Below are 22,429 nucleotides of genomic sequence, written 5' to 3'. Positions count from 1 at the left end.
TGGGTCATGATCTCAGGGTCCTGGGATGGAGCTCCACATCCCTCTCTGCCTGCCTCTCTGCCTACTTGTGATTTCTCTGTCAAATAAAATCTTAAAAAAATAATAAAATAAAAATAAAAGCTTTATAATTTTTTAAAAATAAAAATAAAGGCTTTGATCCCTTGGGGAACAAAGATTCTAATCATTTCACAGAGCTTTATTCTTACCTTGACAACAAAGAAAAGCATTTTTAATAGGCATCCTACTATCTTAGTACAGAACTGCATTTTATTGAAATATAAATTTGCATTTTGTTCTCCCTGTATTTCCTTCTAAGCAAGGAGGTAGGCCTTTCTGAATAATTGAAGGATGACAAATGTTTGCTACTGTCTTGGACTTTCTATTTGCAACTTTTTGGAAATTACTAGTAATCTGAAGAAATGAGTGTTTTACATAACCCACCAATTCATTAGCATTTTTATCATCAAAGATACTAGTTTATACCTGTGATTATTACTGCAACTTTATGTTTTTAAAATTTACCCTATTAACTTTTATAGTAGATATGATTTTATAAACATGAGTGGTTTGTATAAGAAATATCATATATTAAATATGACCCTGAAAAAAAATATGACCCCGAGTTCTTCCACCTGGAAAAATCAGTCTTGATTACCATTGCAAATCCCTCCCACATTCACACTCTGGGATATGAAGAAGTCCAGGGTTTTGCACAGGGAAAAACATGTGTGGAGCACCCTCCAGGCTTTGATTTATACAGGTTACTTCTGAGATGCCGATTTATACAACTGCAAGTAGTTCCTGAAGGCTGGGAGCTCTGTGGCCTTTGTGCCACCATTAGTGCAAGGGCATTTTTGCTCCAGAATTTTGAAGACAGAGTTTTCTAGTTTCTGCTACTGTGAGGAAGTCCAAAGCCATTCCAATTCCTGATCATTTGTGTGTGGCCTCTTCCCCCCTCCAGCCTGTGGAACTTTAAACTGTCTGCTCTTTCCCTTCAGTGTGATGAAATTCTGTAATGACATGTTTTGGTGTGTGTCTGTTTTCATCTATTGGGCTGAGCATTTGGTGAATCTTTCAGTCTGGTGACTCATTTCCTTCAGTTGTGGGAAATGTTTTTCTAAATTATTCATTGAGGGCTCCTGAATGGCTCAGCAGGTTAAGGGTCTGATTTTGGCTCATATCATGATCTCCAGATCTGGGAATCAAGCCCCAAGTTGGGCTTCCCGCTCAGCAGGGAGTCTGCTTGTCCCTCCACCTCTCTCCCAGCTCATGCTCTCTGTCAAATAAATAAATAAAATCTTTTAAAAAATAAATAATTTGTCAAACATTTCTACTTGTTTTCCCTTTCTGGAATTCCTATGTGTGGATAGTAAACTTCCAGCACGTAATGATTACCAATATTAATATTTTAATGTATTTCTTTCCAATTATCTATATGTATATTTTTCATAATTGAGATCATAATTAAATATGTAGTTTTGCACCCTGCATTTTTATTTATCATAAGCATTCTTCCAAGCCCTTGAAAGTTCTTCATAAATATTTTTAGTTGTATGATCTTTTAAGGCTCTTGAGCAACATGTATGCAAATCTTTAGTAAACAGTCGAGGAGCACTTAACTTTAGCTATCTTTTTCCATAGTTGCCAGAATCATGTTAGGTTCTATGGGTATGAATGCCAACGAGAACAAACAGTGTGTCTGCATGTCCTTATAAACTGAGGGAAAAAACACAGTTTATGAACTGTTTATAAGCCTATTCAAAAAATCCCAAAATGCTTACATGTAGAGTTCCCCAATTCCAAATCTGGGTTGCTGTAGTGTCCTAATAGTAGAATCTCAGTAGCAAAGGTTAGCTGTGAGAGAACAGGAAAGAAGAGGCTTCTAGTTCTCTGGCCTTCTGGCAGATGCCAGATTATGCCAGACTCTTTTTTCTCCCAAACTATTGCAACTGATATTTCCCCACTGTCTGGAATCTTTCCCTTACCTGTTCCTGTAACTGGCTCCCTCTTACCTTTCAAGTTACAACTTAAAGGTTGCTTCCTCAGAGGAAACGCCCCCTTCTCCAAACACTCTCTCTGAAGTAGCCCCCAGAACTCTTTCATGAAACGCAATTTCTTTTTCCACATAGCAAAAGGTGTTGAAATTGTACTCTTCAGTTTTTTCTTTCTCTGTCATATCTCAGAATCCTTTCCTAGAGACCAAAGATGTCCAAGTGAATTAGGATTCCTACAGCAGGAAAGCAAAGAGAAAAGGCTATATTCAGTGTTTGCAGCTTTCAAACTAGGCTTTTAAGGGAAAGTCTTGAGAAGAGTCCTAAGTAAGACAACGACATAAGCAGCAGCAGATAATTGCCCCTCCTCAACTTTCAAACTCGAGAAACTCCTGACTGGAACATTAGATGGGATAAAAGGGATTTAGGAAAAAGATGATGGAGAATAGGAACTGGAGGGAGAGAGAGAGAAGAAATCCTAGGAGAGGTTCTGGTAGTGGTGGGGGGGGGTGGGGGGGGTTAACCCATAAGAAGGGCCACAGAAGCTGGCTCTCCATTGATAGCTGCCTATGCAGCCCCTTGAACCTTATGCTCTAGATTTTTGCTGATCTCCTACCTAAACAGCTTCCTTAATACAGCTGGTGAGAACTTGCCACCTCCCCCTACCCATGGACAGTAGTGACAATAGAGGGAAAGTCCCAGAAGCGTTACTTGGGTGAAGTTAGACAGCATAAAAACCCCCTGGTTACCTTTATTATTATTATTTTAAAGATTTATTTATTTAATTATTTGAGAGAGAGAAAGAGGGAACACACGAACGGGAGGGGTAGAGGGAGAGGAAGAATCTAAGGCAGACTCCATGCTGGGCGGGGAGTCCATCAGTCTTGATCCCAGGACCCTGATATCATGACCTTAGTCAAAACCAAGAGTCAGATGCTTTAATCTGTTGTGCCACCTAGATGCCCCACCCTAATATTATTTTAATTATATTATGTAATTATCGTATATAATTATTAGTTTACTTGTTTCTTTCTCTTGCTATAATGTAAAACCCACAAAAATAGAAATGTGGTTGCTCTTTCTTCTGGTGTATCCTCAACCTATAAAACAAGGGGTGGGCCCATATTTGTAGAGTGGATAAATCAAGAGTAGTTGTAACTGTGGAAAATACGAGTTATAGATTTTTGCATTAATATTTCAAGTACTGTCCATAAATGACTCAAACTTACCTTCAAGGACAATCAAGTAAGTCATTTAGAAAAAGTCTTAAAGAACAAATTTATAATTAATAAATCACTTATATAAACATCTTTAAAATTTTATGTTGTTTTTAGGTATTTTATTTCCATAGTACTGTATTTAAAACTACCATACATTATAAAACTTTTAAGTAGATTCCATGCCGAGTGCAGGGCTTGAACTCATGACCCAGAGATTAAGAGCCACATGCTCTACTGACTGAGTCAGCCAGCCACACCATAAAACTTTTTGTCATGGAAAACTTCAAACAGACACAAAGGCAAAGAGAATAGTATAATGCCCCCCCCCCCACTCCAACATTCATTATCCAGCTTCAGTAATCATCAGTTCATGGCCAGTAAAATTGTTTTATCTATATATTCCCTTCCTCCCTCATCCTTCACTGAATTATCTGAATTGAATCCCAGGCATTGCATTATTTATTATTGCATTATTTATTATTATTTATTATAGTATACATCTCAAAGAACTCTAAAAAGAAAAATCCACAGCCATTAACACACCATCAGAAGTAACGTGGTTATTTAATATCATCAAATATCTACTCACTATTCTTACTTTTCTAAATCTCTCATAAATGCTCCTTTTTCTAACAGGTCTGCTCAAAGTAGGATTCAAATAAAAACCAAACATATAATTCAGTTACTGTGTTTTTTTTTATTTTTTAAATTTTAAGTAGCCTCTCTACCCAATGTGGGCCTTGAACTCACAACCCCTGAGATCCAGAGTCACATGCTCTACCGACTAAGCCAGCCAGATGTCCCCCTGTTTTGCATTTTTAAATACTATCTTTTGAAGGTGTTATTGAAGTGCTCCAAACAGAAAAGTAAATAAATCATGTGTGCAGCTCAATTTATTTTCAAAAACGGAATACAACCACTTAAAGCATACACCCCCAAACTCCCTTTGTTCTCCTTAACCACTAATCTGACTATATTGAAGATTAGTTTGGCCTGATTTTCAACTTTATATAAATGGACTTATAAATACTCTTTTGGGTCTGGCTTCTTTCACCATGTTTGTGAGAGATGTACATATTTTTAGGTGTAGTTTTCCCCTCTGTTCATTTTCATTGCTGTATAGTATTCCATTGTGTGAATATCCCCCAATTTATTTTTCCTGTGCATTTTACTGTTGTTGTGCTTTAGATTGTTTCCAGTTTGGGATTGTTATTGATTGTGCTTCTGTGAACATTCTAGTACATGTATTTTTGTGGATGCATGTTTACATTTCTGTTAGCTATATAACTAGAAGCGGAATTGCTAGGTCATAGCTTATGCATATATGCAGCTTTAATAGATCTTACCAAATGGTTTTCCATGGCCCATTTGTCTGCCCTGTCATATGCCATTATCATATGACCTCAAATACTATAGCTTAATAGTAACTCCTAGTACTTGGTACTATAAGTATTACAGATTCTTCTTCCAGACAGGCTTGGGTCTTCCTAACCTTTTGCATTTTCATATAAAAGTTTATGAACAACTTGTAATAACTTGTCTATTCTAGTCTCCTTTAAGGCATAGGTTTCTCCTTCCTTTCTTATTTTGCAATTCAGTCACTTTTCCTGTAGGGCTCCAAACATTCTAAATTTTGGTGATTGTATCATTATGGTGTGATTTAACATGCTTATACCCCATATTTCCTATGAATGGTAGTTACATCGACAGGCTTAATCATATTCAGCAAACATGCAGTTGACAAGTGTTAACTAAGCACTGTGCTTGCTGCCAGGTGAGATACAAAAATATCCAAGACATCATTCATAATCTACTGCTTCTTACAAGCATGGAAGGTTAAAAATCAAATAAATGCCTTTGGAGAGAGGCAAACTACTCTGGCAGCTCAGATCAGAGAGCAGTTACTTCCAATAAGTTATGTGAGGAAAGAAGTGAGGGAAAGTTTGGTTAAGGCAACACTATTTCAACTGGGCTTGAAAGTTGCTAGAGATCTGACAAGTTACTATTGCTATAAGCATTCATTTGCTGTGACAGCTGTGTGAACTGCTGTTAGTAGAGGGTGGGGATAGAAGCTGGAAATGTGGGATACTGAGTTGAGTGGTGGCCCCTAAAGTACTGTCCATGTCCTAATCCCAGGAACCTGTGTTACATTCTTTGGAAAAAGTATCTTTTAAAAAAAAATTTTTTTTAAAAGATTTTATTTATTTATTTGGCAGATAGATCACAAATAGGCAGAGAGGCAGGCTGAGAGCCCGATGTGGGACTCAATCCCAGGACCCTGAGATCATGACCTGAGCCAAAGGCAGTGGCTTAACCCACTGAGCCACCCAGGCGCCCCTGGAAAAAGTATCTTTGCAGATGCAATCACGTTAAGGATGAGATGAGATAATCCTGGATTACGTGATTGTATCCTAAATCCAATGACAAATGTCCTTGCAAAAGACAGAAGAAAAGATACACAGAGGAGAAAGCAATGTGAAGATGGAGGCAGAGATTGGAGTGATGTGGCCATAAGCCAAGCAAACTGGCATCCAAAAGAAGCTGTAAGTAGCAAAGAATGGATTCTCCCCTAAGATCCGCCCTGACAATACCTTGATTTTGGACTTCTGGCCTCCAGACTGTGAGAGAATACATTTCTCTTGTTTAAGGTACTAAATTTGTGATAATTTGTTATGGCAGCTACCGGAGACTAAAGGTGGATTGAGGCTAGAATGTAATACTGCGAAATTTTACCTTACATTGCACTTGGAGTGGTTCCTCAGCTTCAGCACCTCAGTTTCCACCCATCCAACGTTTGCCTTTAGCTGAAACTGTATTAAAAAAAAAATATCCCTGTAGCTCTTTAATGAAGCATCCATTTAATTAAGGGAACCTCCTCCTGAATTCCTATTTGAAGCAGTAAGGGGATTCAAAGCATTGGTTATGACCGCAGCCTTAGGTTCGCCACAACGTAAACCTAAAGGTACTCAAGTTAGGGAGTCGCTATCCCTAACTGCACTTTGCCCAAAAAACCCTCGTAAAGTGCAAATGTAATCGAAAGTCAGATCCCTAACAACTATTACGTTGTTTTTGGATGCACACCACCATAAAGCCATCAGGGAAAAGGTTCTTGTGTTATAAATAATGATTAAAGTAAAAAGTAGAAGTATGTGTGGTGTTTTAATACAGCAGTAGTACGGCGTAGGAGTTTCTACTCTGGATTTGAAAATCCACCGAAGTCTTTCTTCGCCGTGGCCAGTCCCATCTCCCCCTGGCTCTGTGAGGGGCTGCTAAATTCCCCCAGGGTCCTCGCCTCCCTCTGGTGCCCCCACCCCTCGCCCCGATCTAATTCCCCCCGGGGTCCCACGTCCCCATCGCGCTCTAGAGGGAGCCCGCGGGCCGCGCGCCCACAGCGGACTCGTTAGCTGTGAGGCCGCCTAGTCCTCGGGTTTCGTTCCAACACCTGCACCGCCCAGGGCGACAGCCAATGGGGGCGCCTCCGCAAACATGGCCCCTTGCGCTCTCACGGTATTCGTGAGACTCTGCCCCCCCCCGCCCCCCCCCGCCCATGCGCTTAGCCAGGTACACCTCGCCGCCCTCGCATGTGCGACCCGCGTGACCCGGCCGGTAACCCCCAGCCTGGAAAAACCGGGTTGCTGGGCTCCCGCCGCTCCCCGGCCAGACTCGGTCCATCTCGCTGGCTGGGGCCCGGGACGCCGGCCGCCCCCACCCTGTCGGGTTCCCGACAAAACCCGGAGCGCCGGCTGCTCGGCGGCTACCGGGAGGCGGCGTGGCACGGTGGACTGAGCATGCGCAGTGGGCAGGGCCGGCTCCCGGCGCAAGAAGGAAGCGTCCGCGGTGCTCCCGGCGGCTGCGCTGGGGTATGCGGTACGGGTTAGCGTGGCTGCTGCACTCGGCGCGGCCCAGCACCTTCCGCTCTGTCCTCGGCGCCCGCCTGCTGTACCCGGAGCGCCTCTGTGGGTAAGCGGAGCGGAGTACCCGGGCCCTTGGGGCCCGCGAGTCACGGTGGTTTGGAGCTCGGGTTGCAAAGTGGTGATTCAGCACTTAAAGCCGCCGCCGCTGCCGCCCCTCACGCCTCTAGTCCCGCCGGCCTGGGGCCCGGACGCCCGCGCAGAGGCCGCCCTGGAGCCCGGAAGGGCGGCTGGCCGGGTGGGAGCGCGGGGCCTTGCCGGGAGAGGAGGGCGCTCCTCGGGCCGGTGAGGGCGGACCGGGACTGTGACCCAGGGTCACGGGGCGTGTGTCACAAGTGCGGGGGGCGCGGGCGCGGACGGACTGACTCCGGCCGGCTCCCGGGAGCCTTGCTGGTGCCACTCTCCTGGGAGTCCGCCGGTGAGGGGCTGGGAACCCGAGTCCGACCACCCTGGCCATGGGTAAAGGAATCGCGTCTAGGGAGATCGCTTCTCACCCTCCACTTAGCCCTGCTTTTTTCCATGGGGACGGAGTTTCCACTACTATACGGAAATGCCTGCGTTGGGAACCGTAAAAGTTTGCCTGCCTGCGCCTTAGTGAGTAGACTAGTGTTGGGTTTCTTGTCCCGGGGAATTCGGGAGCCGAATACCTTGGGATCCATCGAAGCAGCTCCCTTGTTTTACACCTGAGATAACCGAGGCCCAGAGAGATTGTGTGATTTACCAATTGCAGAGCTTGTGGCAAAAACCAGGATGGGGACGCGGGTGTTTTTTTTTTTTTTTTTTTTTTTTTTTTTTGCCATCTGGTGGCGTGCTCTCTCTACTCGCTGCTGTGTATACTAGAGATACAGAGGCTTGTAGCGAACGCTGAATGTCCTTTACTGTGAATAGAGAGGACTTGGCAGAGATGGGCAGTATGCTTTTGCCGTACTTAGATGTGTCATTTGAACCCCTCCTTTGGTTTTAATAATATCTAGAAATATCTAGAAAGCGCAGGGCACCGTGATGGACCCTCTATATAAGTATGTGGTCTGCCTTCCAAGAACTTTGACTTCATTTGAGCGAATTAGGATGCCAAGAGAGTATAGCCAGCTAAAAAGGATGTGTTTGACTAGGGTCAGAAGATGGGTGGTATGGGCAGTGCGTGCTTTGGGAGCACAATTTAGGGCAGAGATAGATAGAGGAGGGGGTCTGGGCTGGGCTGGGCTGGGCTGGCCTTTAAAGGAAAAGCAGAAAGTGGGTGAGAGGATGAACAGTGGTGGGTGTAATCCAGCCCAGGCATGCAGGGTTTTCGGGTCGGGGACGGGCAGTGACCAGATTAGTCTAGTTGGAGCCTTAGAGAATTTGTGGGGGAATTAGGAGGAAACAAATCGTGTACTATAAAAGTAGGATAATGCTAGCCTGGGCTTTGAATGTTAGTTGGGTTTTTCCAGTGCATATTATTGGGAACTGTTAAGAGTTTTTGAGGTGGGGAGTGATCTAATGAAACTGGTAATTTAGGAAATTAGTTTGATGGCTGTGCACAGATTTTAAGGGAGTGGAGAGACCTGAAGCAGAGAAATTGGTTGGGACTTAGTCTTTCCTGACTGAACTAGGATGGTAGTAATAATGGTGCTAAAAAGGCCAAATGCAAATGAAAAAAAAATTGTTTTCCCTTTTTCCCACTCTATGCAAAATCCACTACAACATGGATAAAGATCCCTGAGTTTAGGTAAAGAAGTGGGAGTGGTGAGCATGGGCAGGGTATCTTTGTGGGCCTCCTTCAGGTCAGAATTTTTTTTTTTGTACTGGGGGTGCCTGGGTGGCTTAGTGGGTTAAAGCCTCTGCCTTTGGCTCAGGTCATGATCCCAGAGTCCTGGGATCGAGCCCCACATCGGGCTCTCTGTTCAGTAGGGAGCCTGCTTCCTCCTCTCTTTCTGCCTGCCTCTCTGCCTACTTGTGATCTCTGTCTGTCAAATAAATAAATAAAATCTTAAAAAAAATTTTTTTTGGTACTTAATTTGTTGCTAATAGACTGTGCTTAGCTCCATATTGTCTTCAGTGTACAGAATTTGGAATTTTATTTATTTTTTTATTAAAGATTTTATTTTTAAGTCATCGCTGCTCCTGTTGTGGGGCTCAGACTCAGCCTTGATATCAAGAGTCAAATGCTCTACTAACTGAGCTAGTCAGGCGTCCCAGAATTTGGGATTTTTCTTTTTAAGATTTTGTTGATTTGACAGAGGGAGAGAGAGCACAAGTAGGTAGAGCACCAGGCAGAGGGAGAGGGAGAAGCAGGCTCTCCGCTGAGCAGGGAGCTGGACGTGGGGCTCGATCCCAGGACTCTGGAATCATGACCTGAGCTGAAGGCAGCTGCTTAATCAGCTGAGCCACCCAGGCATCCCAGAATTTGGGATTTTAAAGAAAGCACCAGTTTTATACAACAGAGAGGTTTGTATGTTCTACGTACAATCCAGTTTTCTCTGCTTTTGTCCCATTGCTCTTTACTTTCACTGATAAAGTTCAGGGCATGAGTTGTTGAACTGCTAGCGCTTCAAGATACTGTTGTTTTCAAAGAAGGAAATTCAGAAGATTCAAAGATAATGAGATTACCCATCTAGAAAGCTCTACATTAAAAATTAGTGGTTGAGGCTATTAGGGAAAATACAGTTCCAATCAAAGGGATCAGAGTATAGTTATAGGAAGGAAAGCTACCATCTGAAGCTACCCCATAGTCAAATCTTAAGGAAGGTAATACTACTGTACAAAGTATGTGTGTGTGTTTATACACATACATACATACATACATACATATATGTATATTTTAAGATTTTATTTATTAGAGCGAGAGTGAGCAGGGGGAGCTGCAGGCAGCCTGATGGTGGGACTCAATTCCAGGACTCTGGGATCATGACCTGAGCCAAAGGCAGATGCTTAACTGACTGAGCCACCCAGGCATCCCAAAGTAGGGAGATGTAGTAACAGAGGTGGTTACAGGGCTGTTTACTGGGAGAGTTGAGATTTAACCCATGTCTGTCTGGAGCCAGAGCCTAAGCTCTTAACTGTAGTACTACTTTGGCCAGTGTTGAGGCATTCACTCCTATTCTAACTTTTTGAGGAAGAGATGTTCTGAAAGCATTTTCATAAGATTTATACTTTTAAAAATCAGCTTCATTGTCCATAGCTATATTGGATAAGTTGGGGCTGTGTGTAATTATCTGAACTGTTGGGGGAACCTAGAAGTAGTAGCCCAGTCCCTGGCAACTACTTAGAACACCTGTGCATCGGTCTTCTCACTTTGCAGGCAGCTCTCTTTTGCATTTCTCTGTTCTCTGGGTATAGGTAACAGCGGTATGGCAAATGGAGTAACTTTTAAGATCCAGGTTTTTAAATTACTTTTTTTAATGGTACAAGCACTATTTATGTATGTATATATGTATGTATGTAAGCAAGCTCTACACCCACTGTAGGGCTTGAACCGCTGACCCTGAGATCAAGAGTCACAGGCTTTACTGAGCCAGCCAGGTGCTCCCAGGCTTTTAAATTACTTTTAACCAGAAAAGTATCTTTTAATGATCTAAAAGGAAAGAATGCCCTTGAGTATCTTTAATTAGCATTAGCCCAAACCATACACAGTAAAAAATTACACTCTGCCTTGCTGCTTTAAGGTTAGGGTTGGGGATAATCTTACCAGGGAGTAGTGTGGGGAGCAGAATTTCAATGTATGTTTTTATAAGAATTGATTTCCTTTCTGTTTTTCCATTGGTATTTTAGATCTCCTAAAGAGATACCCAGATAATCAGCCTGCCTTTCAGCCAGGGTGACAGGGATAGATCCTCTAGGTATGCTGGGTGGAGGCTTGGGTAGGGCATTCCTACTTGTTTTTCTTGAGTCAACCCTCACTCTTCTCTGTTCCTTTAGCCATCATTTGAATATCTATTTTGTAGTGATCATTCACTGCAGTGTGCTCAGCACTGTGGGCGGATGCAAAGAATCAGTGATAAATTCTGTCCTCAAGGAGCTTTCAGTTAAAGAGTGATTCCACTCCTTTACTCAGCATCTTTTACTAGACAGCCTCACTTTTGCGTTGTTGCCTCTTTCAATTTATTTTGAAAAGCAGCTCAGTATTTTATTACAGTACTCTTTCTTTTAAAAGTGGGGCTTAGATGGGGGGAGGAGGGTCGGGGAGGAGGCTGGGGTATGGACATTGGGGAGGGTATGTGCTATGGTGAGTGCTGTGAAGTGTGTAAACCTGGCAATTCACAGACCTGTACCCCTGGGGATATAAATACATTATACGTTTATAAAAAAAAAAAAGAATAATAAATAAAAGTGGGATTTAGAAATTGTTGTTGCATTAAAAGCTATAAAGCTTTTATTTCCTGCAAAGAACTATGTAGTTTCTCTTTGCCTATTAAAAATGTGTAACTGTTTAAAAAAAAAAAAAAGGTGGGACCCACAAGCTGTTCCCTGAGGGGAAGGTACCACACTCTGCCTAGCATACTTATTACATAAATTAATGAATGGTCTTTTTTCAAAACCAGTTTTCTCTGTGATTTCCCTAGTTTTGCAAATATTGCTGTTAATCATTTTCTCAGTTTAGCTTCAAAATTGGAGTAATCTTTGCATCTCTTTCTCTCGCTGTCTATTCTGAAGACCAAACTCTTGAGTCTTTCATCCTGAAGTTTTTTGGAGTAAACTTAATCTTCCATTATCTTCCTAATTTCGGCTTTGATTATCTTCCCTGACATCTCACATCTATAAGTTCTGTATGTACATATATTTTAACTCTAGTATAATTAACATATAGTGTTATATTAGTTTCAAGTGTACAATATAGTGATTTAATAATTCTATACATTACTCAGTGCTCATAGTGATAAATGTACTTTTAAGCCCATTCACCTATTTCACCCATTCTCCTCCCTCCTCCCCTCTGGCAACCACCAGTTTTTTATATTTAAGAGTCTATTTCTTTGGTTGTCTCTTTTTTTCCTTCATTTGTTTTCTTAAATTCCATGAATGAGTGAAATTATATGGTATTTGCCTTTTGCTGGCTTATTTCACTTAGCATTATACTCTCTAGATACATCTATTATTGCTTATGGCAAAATTTCATTCTTTTTTATGGCTGAGTAATATTCCATTGTATGTATATACAAGTATGTATCTTCTTTATCCATTCATCTGTAGATGGACACTGGAGTTGCTTCTGTATCTTGGCTATTGGAAACAATGCTGCAATAAACATAGTGGTACATATATTGCTGTAACTGATTTTTCTAGGCTCCTGTCTCCCTACTAGTTGATCCGTATCATCTGATTAATTCTAATATACCACTTTCCCCATGCCATTGTCTTGGTTCTGCACTATTTAAAGATCAGGTCCAAACTTCTTGACCCAGAATTTAAGCATCTCATAAGCTGGCCCTAGCCTCACTTTTCAATCTAACTTTCCTCTTCTCAGTTAGATCCATCAATTTCCGGTCTCTTGTACATGAGCTGTTCATTCCCAATTCTCAAATGCCCTCTGTCTTTTCTTTTAAATGACTAAATCTGTCATTTTTTTTTAGACCTTATTTAGGTTATACAGTTGTATTTTCTTTTTCTAAACTTAAAGATTTATTTGAGATTTTGAGACATCCATTTGATATTTAACCGTATACTACGTCATATATATATATTTTTAAAGGTTTTATTTATTTATTTGACAGAGAGCAGAAGCAGGGGGAGTGGGAGAGGGAGAAGCAGAAGCAGGCTCCCAGGGAGCCGAGTGCAGGACTTGATCCCAGGACCCTGGGATCATGACCTGAGCTGACGGCAGATGCTTAACCGACTGAGCCGCCCAGATGGCCCCTCATATTTTTTTTTTTTACTCTTAATATCATACATGGCAGAGTATATAGGATAAAGAAGAATAGCAAACACCTAGTTTAAGAAATAAACTTTTTATTAATTTCTTTTTTAAAAAAAATTTTTATTTTTAAGTAGGGGGCTTGAACTCACAACCCTGAGATCAAGACCTGAATTGAGGTCAAGATTCAGACACTTAACCAACTGAGCCACCCGGGTGCCCAGGAAATAGAACATTTCCAGTAACTTTGAAGCTCTCTGTGTTCACCTCCCCAGTTGCAACCTTCTCCCTCTTCTGGAGAGGTGGTGTTATCCTGTATTTGGATAATAATTCCCTTGATGTTCTTTATACTTTATCAATCTGAGTATATTTTTTTCTTTCATGAAGGTGAAAGTGTTTTTAAATTTTTAATTTAAATTCAATTAAGTTAGCATATACTGTATTATTAGTATCAGGGGTAGGATTTAGTGATTCATCAGTTGCATATAACACTCAGTGCTCATTACCTCAGGTGCCCTCCTTATTGCTCATCACCCAGTTACCCCATCCTCCTACCCACACCCCTCTAGTAACCCTCAGTTTGTTTCCTAGAGTTAAGAGTCTCTTATGGTTTGCTTCCCTCTCTGTTTCCATCTTATTTTATTTTTCCTTCTCTTTCCTTACGTTCATCTGTTTTATTTCTTAAATTGCACATATGAGTAAAATCCTATGATATTTGTCTTTCTCTTATTGACTTATTTTGCTTAACGTAATACCCACTAGTTCTATCCATGTCTTTGTATGGCAATATTTCATTCTTTTTAATAGCCGAGTAATTTTCCATTGTATAAATATGCCACATCTTCTATATCCATTCTTCTGTCGATGGACATCTGGGCTCTTTCCATATTTTGACTGTTGTGGACATTGCTATAAACATTGGGGGTGCATATGCCCCTTGGAATCAGTATGTTTGTATCCTTTGGATGGATAACTAGTTGTGCAATTGTTGGATTGTAGGGTAGTTCTATTTTTTTTTTAAGATTTTAATTATTTATTTGACAGACAGAGATCAGAAGTATGCAGAGAGGCAGGCAGATAGAGAGGGAGAAGCAGGCTCCCCACCAAGCAGAGAGCCAGAAGTGGGACTTGATCCCAGGACCCTGACTGAGATCATGACCTGAGCCGAAGGCAGAGGCTTAACCCACTGAGCCACCCAGGTGTCCCTCTATTTTTAACTTTGAGGAACCACCATACTGTTTTCCACAATGGTTGCACCAGTTTGCATTCCCACCAATAGTGTGAGAGGGTTCCCCTTTCTCTGCATCCTCACCAACACCTGTCGTTTCCTGCCTTGTTAATTTTAGCCTTTCTGACAGGTGTGAGGTGGTACCTCATTGTGGTTTTGATTTGTATTCCCCTGATGGCGAGTGATGTTGAGCATATTTCCATCTGTCTGTTGGCCATTTGTATGTCGTCTTTGGAGAAATGTCTGCTTATGTCTTCTTCCCATTTCTTGACTGGATTTTTTCATTTTGGGTGTTGAGTTTGATAAGTTCTTTATAGATTCTGGATGCTAGCCCTTTGTCTGATAAGTCATTTGCAAATACCTTCTCCCATTCCATAGGTTGCCTTTTAGTTCTGTTGACTGTTTCTTTTGCTGTGCTGAAGCTTTTTATCCTGATGAGGCCTCAATAGTTCATTTTTATATTTGTTTCCCTTGCCTTTGGAGATGTGTCTAGAAAGAAGTTGCTGTAGCCAAGGTCAGAGAGGTTGCTGCCTGTGTTCTCCTCCAGGATTTTGATGGTTTCCTGTCTCATGTTTAGGTCTTTAACCCATTTTGAATTTATTTTTGTGTATGGTTTAAGAAAGTGGACCAGCTTCATTCTTTTGCATGTTGCTGTTCAGTTTTCCCAGCACCATTTGTTGAAGAGACTGTCTTTTCTCCATTGAATATTCTTTCCTGCTTTGTCAAAGATTAGTTGACCATAGAATTGACGTCCATTTCTGGATTTTCTATTCTGTTCCATTGACCTATGTGTCTGTTTTGTGCCAATACCCTACTGTCTTGTTGATTTTAGCTTTGTAATACAGCTTGAAGCCTGGAATTGTGATGCCTCCAGCTTTGGTTTTTTTTGGTCAACATTACTTAGGCTATTTGGAATCTTTTGTGGTTCCATACAAATTTTAGGATTATTTGTTCCAGTTCTGTGAAAAATGCTGATAGTATTTTGATAGGGATTGCATTGAATATGTAGATTGCTTTGGGTAGCATAGACATTTTAACAACATTTCTTCTTCTTCCAATCCATGAGTATGGAATGTTTTTCCATTTCTTTGTGTTTTCCTCCATTTCTTTCATAAGTGTTCTATAGTTTGCAGGGTATAGATCCTTTACCTCTTTGGTTAGATTTATTCCTAGGTATCTTGTAGTTTTGGTGTAATTGTAAATGGGATCGATTCCTTGATTTCTTTTCTGCTTCAGTGTTAGTGTATAGAAATGCAACTGACTTCTGTGCACTGATTTTATATCCTGAGACTTTACTGAATTCCTGTATCAGTTCTAGCAATTTTTTGGTGGAGTCTTTCAGGTTTTCTTTGTAGAGTATCATGTTGTCTGCAAATAGTGAAAGTTTGACTTCTTTGCCAGTTTGGTTGCCTTTTATTTCTTTTTGTTGTCTGGTTGTGGAGGATAGGACTTCCAGTACCATGATGAACAACAGTAGTGAGAGTGGGCATCCTTGTCGTGTTCCTGACTTTTGGGGAAAGCTTTGTTTCTCCTCATTGAGGATGATACTCACTGTGGGTCTTTCATATATGGCTTTTATGATATTTAGGTCCGTTTCCTCTATCCCTGCATGGCAAAGAGTTATTATCAAGAAAGGGTGCTGTAGGTGGTGCCTGGGTGGCTCAGTGGGTTAAGCCTCTGCCTTCGGCTCAGGTCATGATCTCAGAGTCCTGGGATCCAGCCCCGTGTCGGGCTCTGTGCTCAGCGGGGAGCCTGCTTTCCCCTCTCTCTCTCTGCCTACTTGTGATCTCCCTCTCTCTGTCAAATAAATAAAATATTAAAAAAAAAAAAGGATGCTGTATTTTGTCATATGCTTTTTTCTGCATCTTTGAGAGGATCATATAGTTCGTGTCCTTTCTTTTATTAATGTGGTGTATCACATTGATTGATTTGCAGATGTTGAACCACCCCTGCAGCCCAGGAATAAATCCCGCTTGCTTGTGGTGAATAATCCTTTAATGTACTGTTGGATCCTATTAGCTGATATCTTGGTGAGAATTTTTGCATCCATATTCATCAGGGATATTGGTCTGTAATTCTCCTTTTTAGTGGGGTATTTGTCTGGTTTGGGATCAAGGTAATGCTGGCTTCATAGAATGAGCTTGGAAATTTTCCTTCCATTGCTATTTTTGGGACCAGTTTCAGAAGAATAGTTGTTAATTCTTCTTTAAGTGTTTAGTAGAATTCCCCTGGGAAACCATCTGACCCTGGACTTTTGTTTGTTGGGAGATTTTTGATTACTGTTTCAATTTCTTTGCTGGTTATGGGTCTGTTCAGGTTTTCTATTTTTTCCTGTTTCAGTTGATCATTGATATGTTCCTAGGAATTTATGCATTTTTTCCAGATTACCTAATTTGTTGGCATATGCTTGCTCACAATAATCTCATATAATTTTATTTCTTTGGTGTTAGTTGTGATGTCTCCTTTTTCATTCATGATTTTATTTGTTTGGGTCCTTTCTCTTTTCTTTTTCTAAGTCTGGCTAGGGATTTATCAATCTTATTAATACTTTCAAAGAACCGGTTCCTAGTTCCGTTGATCTGTTTTACTGCATTTATGATTTCTGTGTCATTGATTTCTGCTGTCATCTTTATTATTCTCTTCTGCTGCTGGATTTAGTCTTTATTTGCTGTTCTTTTTCCAGCTCCTTTAGGTCTTTAGGTGTAAGATTAGCTTGTGTGTTTGAGACTTTTCTTGTTTCTTTAGAAAGTGAGTAAGTCCCCCTCCCATCCCTGTCCCAGCTGAAAGTTCTTATTTTTATTACTTAACCAACCTCCTGATGTAGAGGTGTAGTGACAGAAAAATCATTTCCCTGATAAAACATGTCTGTTGGACAGGTAGGAAGGATGTTTACAGGAGTAATAGGATAGGAACACATGGCCTTCATGCCCCTTAAATATGTGTGCCAATTACATGTGTCGTCTCATGATGTGTGATACCTTATGGATCCAACTTGGTTCTTCTCCACTGCCTCCTCTTGGTGGTATACCTGATTTTATTACCAGTTTTCATCTGAATCCGCTGGGGAAATGGGATGATTCTGCTTTTGTTTCTTGGCCAGAAATCACTTGATTCTGAAAGTCTTGTGAGAAGACAGGGTGAGGAACGGTCAGCCACACACACTAGGATAGTGGCAAAAAGGAGCAAAAATAGAAGTGAATATATTCTTAAACAGTGTATTCTTTAGTTTTTCCGCTTTTGATCTTCATGGAAATTTTCTTCTCTGAGTTACTTTTTTTTCACTTACCCTTGTTTTGGGACTCACATAGATATATGCATGCGTTCACTGCTGAATGGCAGTCTTATGTGAATATGCCAGTAATTATTTTTCTGTTGTTGATGGAGATTTGGATTGTTTCACTTATTTTTTTTCTCCTATCGCAAATAATCCATGTTGTTGGCATGCCCCAGTACCCACTCTTAGGACATCTTCTCTGCCTGCACTCAATTAGGGTTCTTCTCATTCAATCACATTGATTTAAATATTATTTATATATGCTTTGTCCATTCTGTAGCCATGAGGCACAGGTGCTTATTTAAATGTAAATTAATGAAAATTAAAAATTCAGTTTTTCAGTCACCCTAGCTGCATTTCAAGTCACATGTAGCTCATGGCTATCATATGAGGCAGAGCAATTACAGAGCAATTATCATCACTAATGTTTTATGAAACCCACCTGATCCGTATTCCAATAGTTCCCAAATGTACCTCTCTCCCCTGAATTTCAGATTTAGGTAATAAACTTCCTACTTATCATTTCCTTTGGATGACCAATATATATCTTAAACTTACCATGTTCAAAACCTGCTCCTCTCACCATCTTCTCCTCCATCTCAGTGATTAACATCTCTGTTCTTAAACTTGTTTAGGTTAAAAACTTGGAGTCATCCTTAACTCCATTTTTGTTTTCATATCCCTCATCAGTCAGCATATGCATTCAGATTTGGAACACTACTGCCTGCCACCACCCTGGTTCTAATCACACTCTTTTACCAAAATACTGTAATCAGTTTCCTTGCTTCTGCACTTGCCTCTGTCTGTGTAGCTTTCTTTTGTCACCATAGGTAGCATGATCTTTTTGAAATCCAAATCCTATATCTTTGCTAGTGAATGCTTAAAACCTTGTGGTTGATCCCCATTTTGCACATATTTAAAGACAAAATCCTTATAATAGCCAGGAAGGCCCCGTGGGACCTGGCCTCACATCACCTCTCTGATCTTGATTCCAAAATAATCATTCTCACTCCATTCTAGTCACACTGGTCTATTTACTTGACTCAGTCTTAGATTATTTGCACTGGTTTCCCTCTGCTCAGAATGCTCTTCTACCATTGATTGATAGGGAGGGCCTCATAGAGAGCATAGGGCTTGAGCAAATGTCTTTGAAGGAAATAAAAAATTTGGATGTGCAGAGAAGGGGAAGAGAGGATATTTTAGAAGGAATAGTGTTAGCAAAAGCTCAGAAGTAGGAAAATTTGCAATATAATCAAGGGACAGTAGATTTTATCCTACAGGAAGTAGAGAATCTCTGATGCCTTTTGAGCAGTACAGTCACATATGAAAACTGTGGTTTTTTAATGATAAATCTAGCTGTTTTTGGAAGCACAGTTAAAATGCAGGCAGAGTCAAAGGATAAAGAGGAAGTGTATATAACAAGAAGAATGTCTGCAGAGGGTGTGTGTGAAAGAAGATTTAGCAGCTTTGATTGAGTATGGGGAGAGATGGAAGAATCCAAGAGGCCTAAGATCTTGGTCCTGAGTGACTTTCAGATGAGTGCTGAGATGAGACCTGACTAGGAGGGCCACCAGGGTAGGGAAGGCTCTTGTGGGGAGATTCACCTCCAGGCAGAGGGAAGAAGTCCAGTTACGTGAGATGTTGGTCCTGGCTGGTGGGGGGCTGGTGTTCTAAAGTCATACCAAGAACGGGTTGATCAGGTGCAGTGGTGGGGCAGTCTTATAGACACTGTTAACCATCCTGTAGTTAGCTGTTAGCCATCAGGAAGGTAGGTGACCCAGGATCCCTCAGGGCAGTGGACAAGACTGAGCAGTCCTTAAATACTCAGAACCAAAACGGTGATCCAGCTTGCAGATTGTAGTTAAGGAAAGAATTTAGTTTAAAGTTCAGAACCTGGTTGATGAGTCTTGAACAGTGTCTAAAATTTCCACTGTTTAAGGATAGGAAATGGGTCCAGAGCCTAGAACAAGACTAAGCTGCAGTGAAGGCTAAGTAGACTCAACTGTGAGGCTCTTGGTGGTGCTGTATTTATGTGAACCATAAAAGATGTAGTAGCTCACATTTATTGAATGCCTCTTGTGTGTTTTGCCTTATATTTGGAGCTTCCCCTATGTTTTTACCTCTGAGAGAGGTATTGTGGTTCTTTTCTTTTTTTCAGATAAGGAGAATGAGGCTCAAAGAGGTCAGCTTGCTCAGGGATACACTACTGAGTGGCTTAGCCAGAAGTGAATCCAAATGAGCTCACTTAAGAACTTTATATTTTTTACCTCCTTAGAGATAGCTTGGCATCTGTAGTGGAGATGGGGAAGTCAGACAAGGAGGCTTTGGAAGGGATAGACATGGTATGTGGTGAGTTGGTGATAGTGAATCTGGAGCTATTGCTGAGTAGTTAATGGAAGGCTTGAAGCATTTGAAATACGGCTGGACCTTGATAAAAAGGTCTCAGCTGATTCCCTACCTCAGATAGTTGTGTGTAGAGATGATAGTCGAAGACACTGATTGGATGGGTATCTGGGAAATACCTGTGTAGAGATACAGAGGGCCCAAGTTACACCCTGAGGAATGCTGACATTTAGGGATGAGGAAACAGAGTTGGGGACGTTGGGGGTTAGAGAGGCAGAAGATAATACCAAAAGCAGAATGATTAGAAGTGTCCAGCCAAAGAGGTTTGTTTTGTTTTGTTTTTAAGATTTTATTTATTTATGGGGTGCCTGGGTGGCTCAGTCAGTTGAGTGTCTGCCTTTGGCTCAGGTCATGATCCCAGAGTCCTCCTTGCTCAGTGGGGAGCTTCCTTGTCCCTCTGCCTGCTGCTCCCCCTGCTTGTACTCCTTCTCTCTCATAAATAAAATCTTAAAAAAAAAAAAAAAGATTTGAGAAAGAAATAGAAGCAGGAGTGGGACAGTGGTGGGATGGGAAGGAGGAGGAGAAGGAGAAGCAGACTCCCCACTGGTCAAGGAGCCTGACTTGGGGCTCGATCCCAGAACCTGGAGATCATGACCTGAGCCTGGAGATCATGAGCTGAAGGCAGATGCCCAACTACTGAGACACGGAGGTGCTCCCAGCCAGGGAGGTTTTAAGCAGACTGGGGCCTTGGAAAAGACCAGAGACCATTTCATTGGTAACCTGCAAATAAAGGGGAAGGAATAGAAGCCAAGTTTCATGGGGCCCTAGAGAGTGACTTTGAAAAAAAAAATGTTGGTATTGAGTTGGAGAAAATAGGTAGTACCTGGAAAGAGCAGGGTTGAGCAGAAGTATGGAAGCCACCTTAGTACTGGTGGCTATTAGGAAGAAGCTAGTGGAGGAGAATAATTCTGAAGGGAAGGCCTGGAGAAAGTGGATGTGAAGAGGGTAACATTGGAAGAATAAAGATTTATTTAAGATAGGTATTGATTTAAAAGCGCAGTTGTTTATAAAGAGTTTAAAAAAAGTAAGTGATCCTTAAAACTCTTTTCCTCATTTGAAGAAGGGACCTTTCTAGCTCTAAGTTCTCACATTTTTCTCTATGCTGTTAATACCAATAGCTGAAAAAAAAAAATGTTTGGATTTTTAAGGAATGCTCCCAGGGTCTAGTATTGAGAATGGTTTCTAGTCATTTAACATGGTGATTCTTTGCCCAACTCTGCAGGCTATTTTAGGATCTCTAGAGTTCTGTTTGTAGCCAGAACCTCTGAAGAAGGAAAGGTCCCATATAGTGGTATTGCTGGCACCTAACACAGTATCTGGCACATAGCAAGAGTTTACTGTTTGTTGGACAAATTTGTCCAGAGACATGGACTCCTGGAAGTAGTGAGAGCCCTAGTCATAAACTCGATTTAGTTTTTGTTCACAATTTGTCAGTGTAACTAGTAAGTAGTATTGTATGTCTGTTCCTGTTATAAGGATATTAGAGGTAGGAGTGTGTTTTAAAGATTTCTTGTGTTTCTGAGTTATTCATAGGAGCTAAGGTGGTTTGAAAAGGGATCAGATGTAAGGGAAAGGACAGTGTGGTGGAAAAGAGCTCTACATTACCAAGGCTTACTTCCACTGGATTCTAGTCTTGTTTTTGTTTTCACAGAAAATTGTTTTTATTTAACATTTTGGAAATCCCACTGTGATTAGTTTTATTACTATTCACTTAGCATTAGCTTTCATTTTATTTGTGTTTAATTAGGCATGGATTTTTTTTTTTTTTTAAGCTTTTATTTATTGACAGAGAGAGAGCAGCAGAGGGAGAAGAAGATTCCCCACTGGGCAGAGATCCCAATGTGGGACTTGATCCCAGGACCCTGGGATCATGACCTGAGCCAAAGGCAGACTCCTAACTGACTGAGCCACCCAGGCATCCTAAGATCTACTTTAATATGAATTATAAATCAAAAGTAAAAATTACTGTTCAACTAGTATGTGTCAGCATTAATTTAAGTGCTGTGGATATAAGAATAAACAAGAGACAAAAATCCCCATCCTTCTAGTGGGGAAGACAGACGATCAGATAAGTAAAGCTAATGTTTATTTGTTTTAAAGTAACATGGAATTGAGTGCATTTAAAATCCTGATAGTTAATTTTATAGAATTGAAGAGCTTTAGATTTAGTAAACTCTGGAGTAAAGCAGGAGCTTACTCCTAGCATTATAAAGAAATAAAGCATTTCACATAAGTGAAACCTTGTCCTGTAAGAGTCATTTGCTGTATATTCTACATTTTTTAAATGTTTGAGGTAAAGTTTTAAAATTTATTATTGATATTTTTATAGACTTTGAAATAGAGTATAATAGTATGCTAGAGTATAATGTTATAATTTAACATTTTATTATTCACATCTATTTTTTATGTATAGTTTACTGACAATGTTACATTAGTTTCAGTTATACAACACAGTGATTGGACAAGTCTATACCTTGTTCTCTGCTAACCACAGTGTAGCTACTGTCTGTCACTGTACCACACAATGCTATACCATTGACTATATTCCCTGTGCCGTACCTTTCATCTCTGT

General features: G+C 40.9%; 1 protein-coding gene across 2 annotated transcripts in view; it reads left to right on the top strand.

Annotated features, from left to right (window-relative positions):
• The first annotated feature begins 6,981 nt into the window (after positions 1–6,981).
• The window catches only part of IDE (insulin degrading enzyme), a 111,500-nt gene continuing 96,052 nt past the window's right edge, over positions 6,982–22,429 (top strand). For both annotated transcript variants that reach the window (XM_046027055.1, XM_046027054.1), the window contains exon 1: positions 6,982–7,171. In XM_046027055.1, coding sequence (XP_045883011.1) covers positions 7,074–7,171 — 98 coding nt within the window. In that variant the 5' untranslated portion in view covers positions 6,982–7,073. The remainder of the gene's footprint in view (positions 7,172–22,429) is intronic.

Source organism: Meles meles, chromosome 13, assembly GCF_922984935.1.
Source record: "Meles meles chromosome 13, mMelMel3.1 paternal haplotype, whole genome shotgun sequence".
NCBI classification, from domain to species: domain Eukaryota; kingdom Metazoa; phylum Chordata; class Mammalia; order Carnivora; family Mustelidae; genus Meles; species Meles meles.
This window is presented reverse-complemented; position numbering and strand designations above follow the sequence as displayed.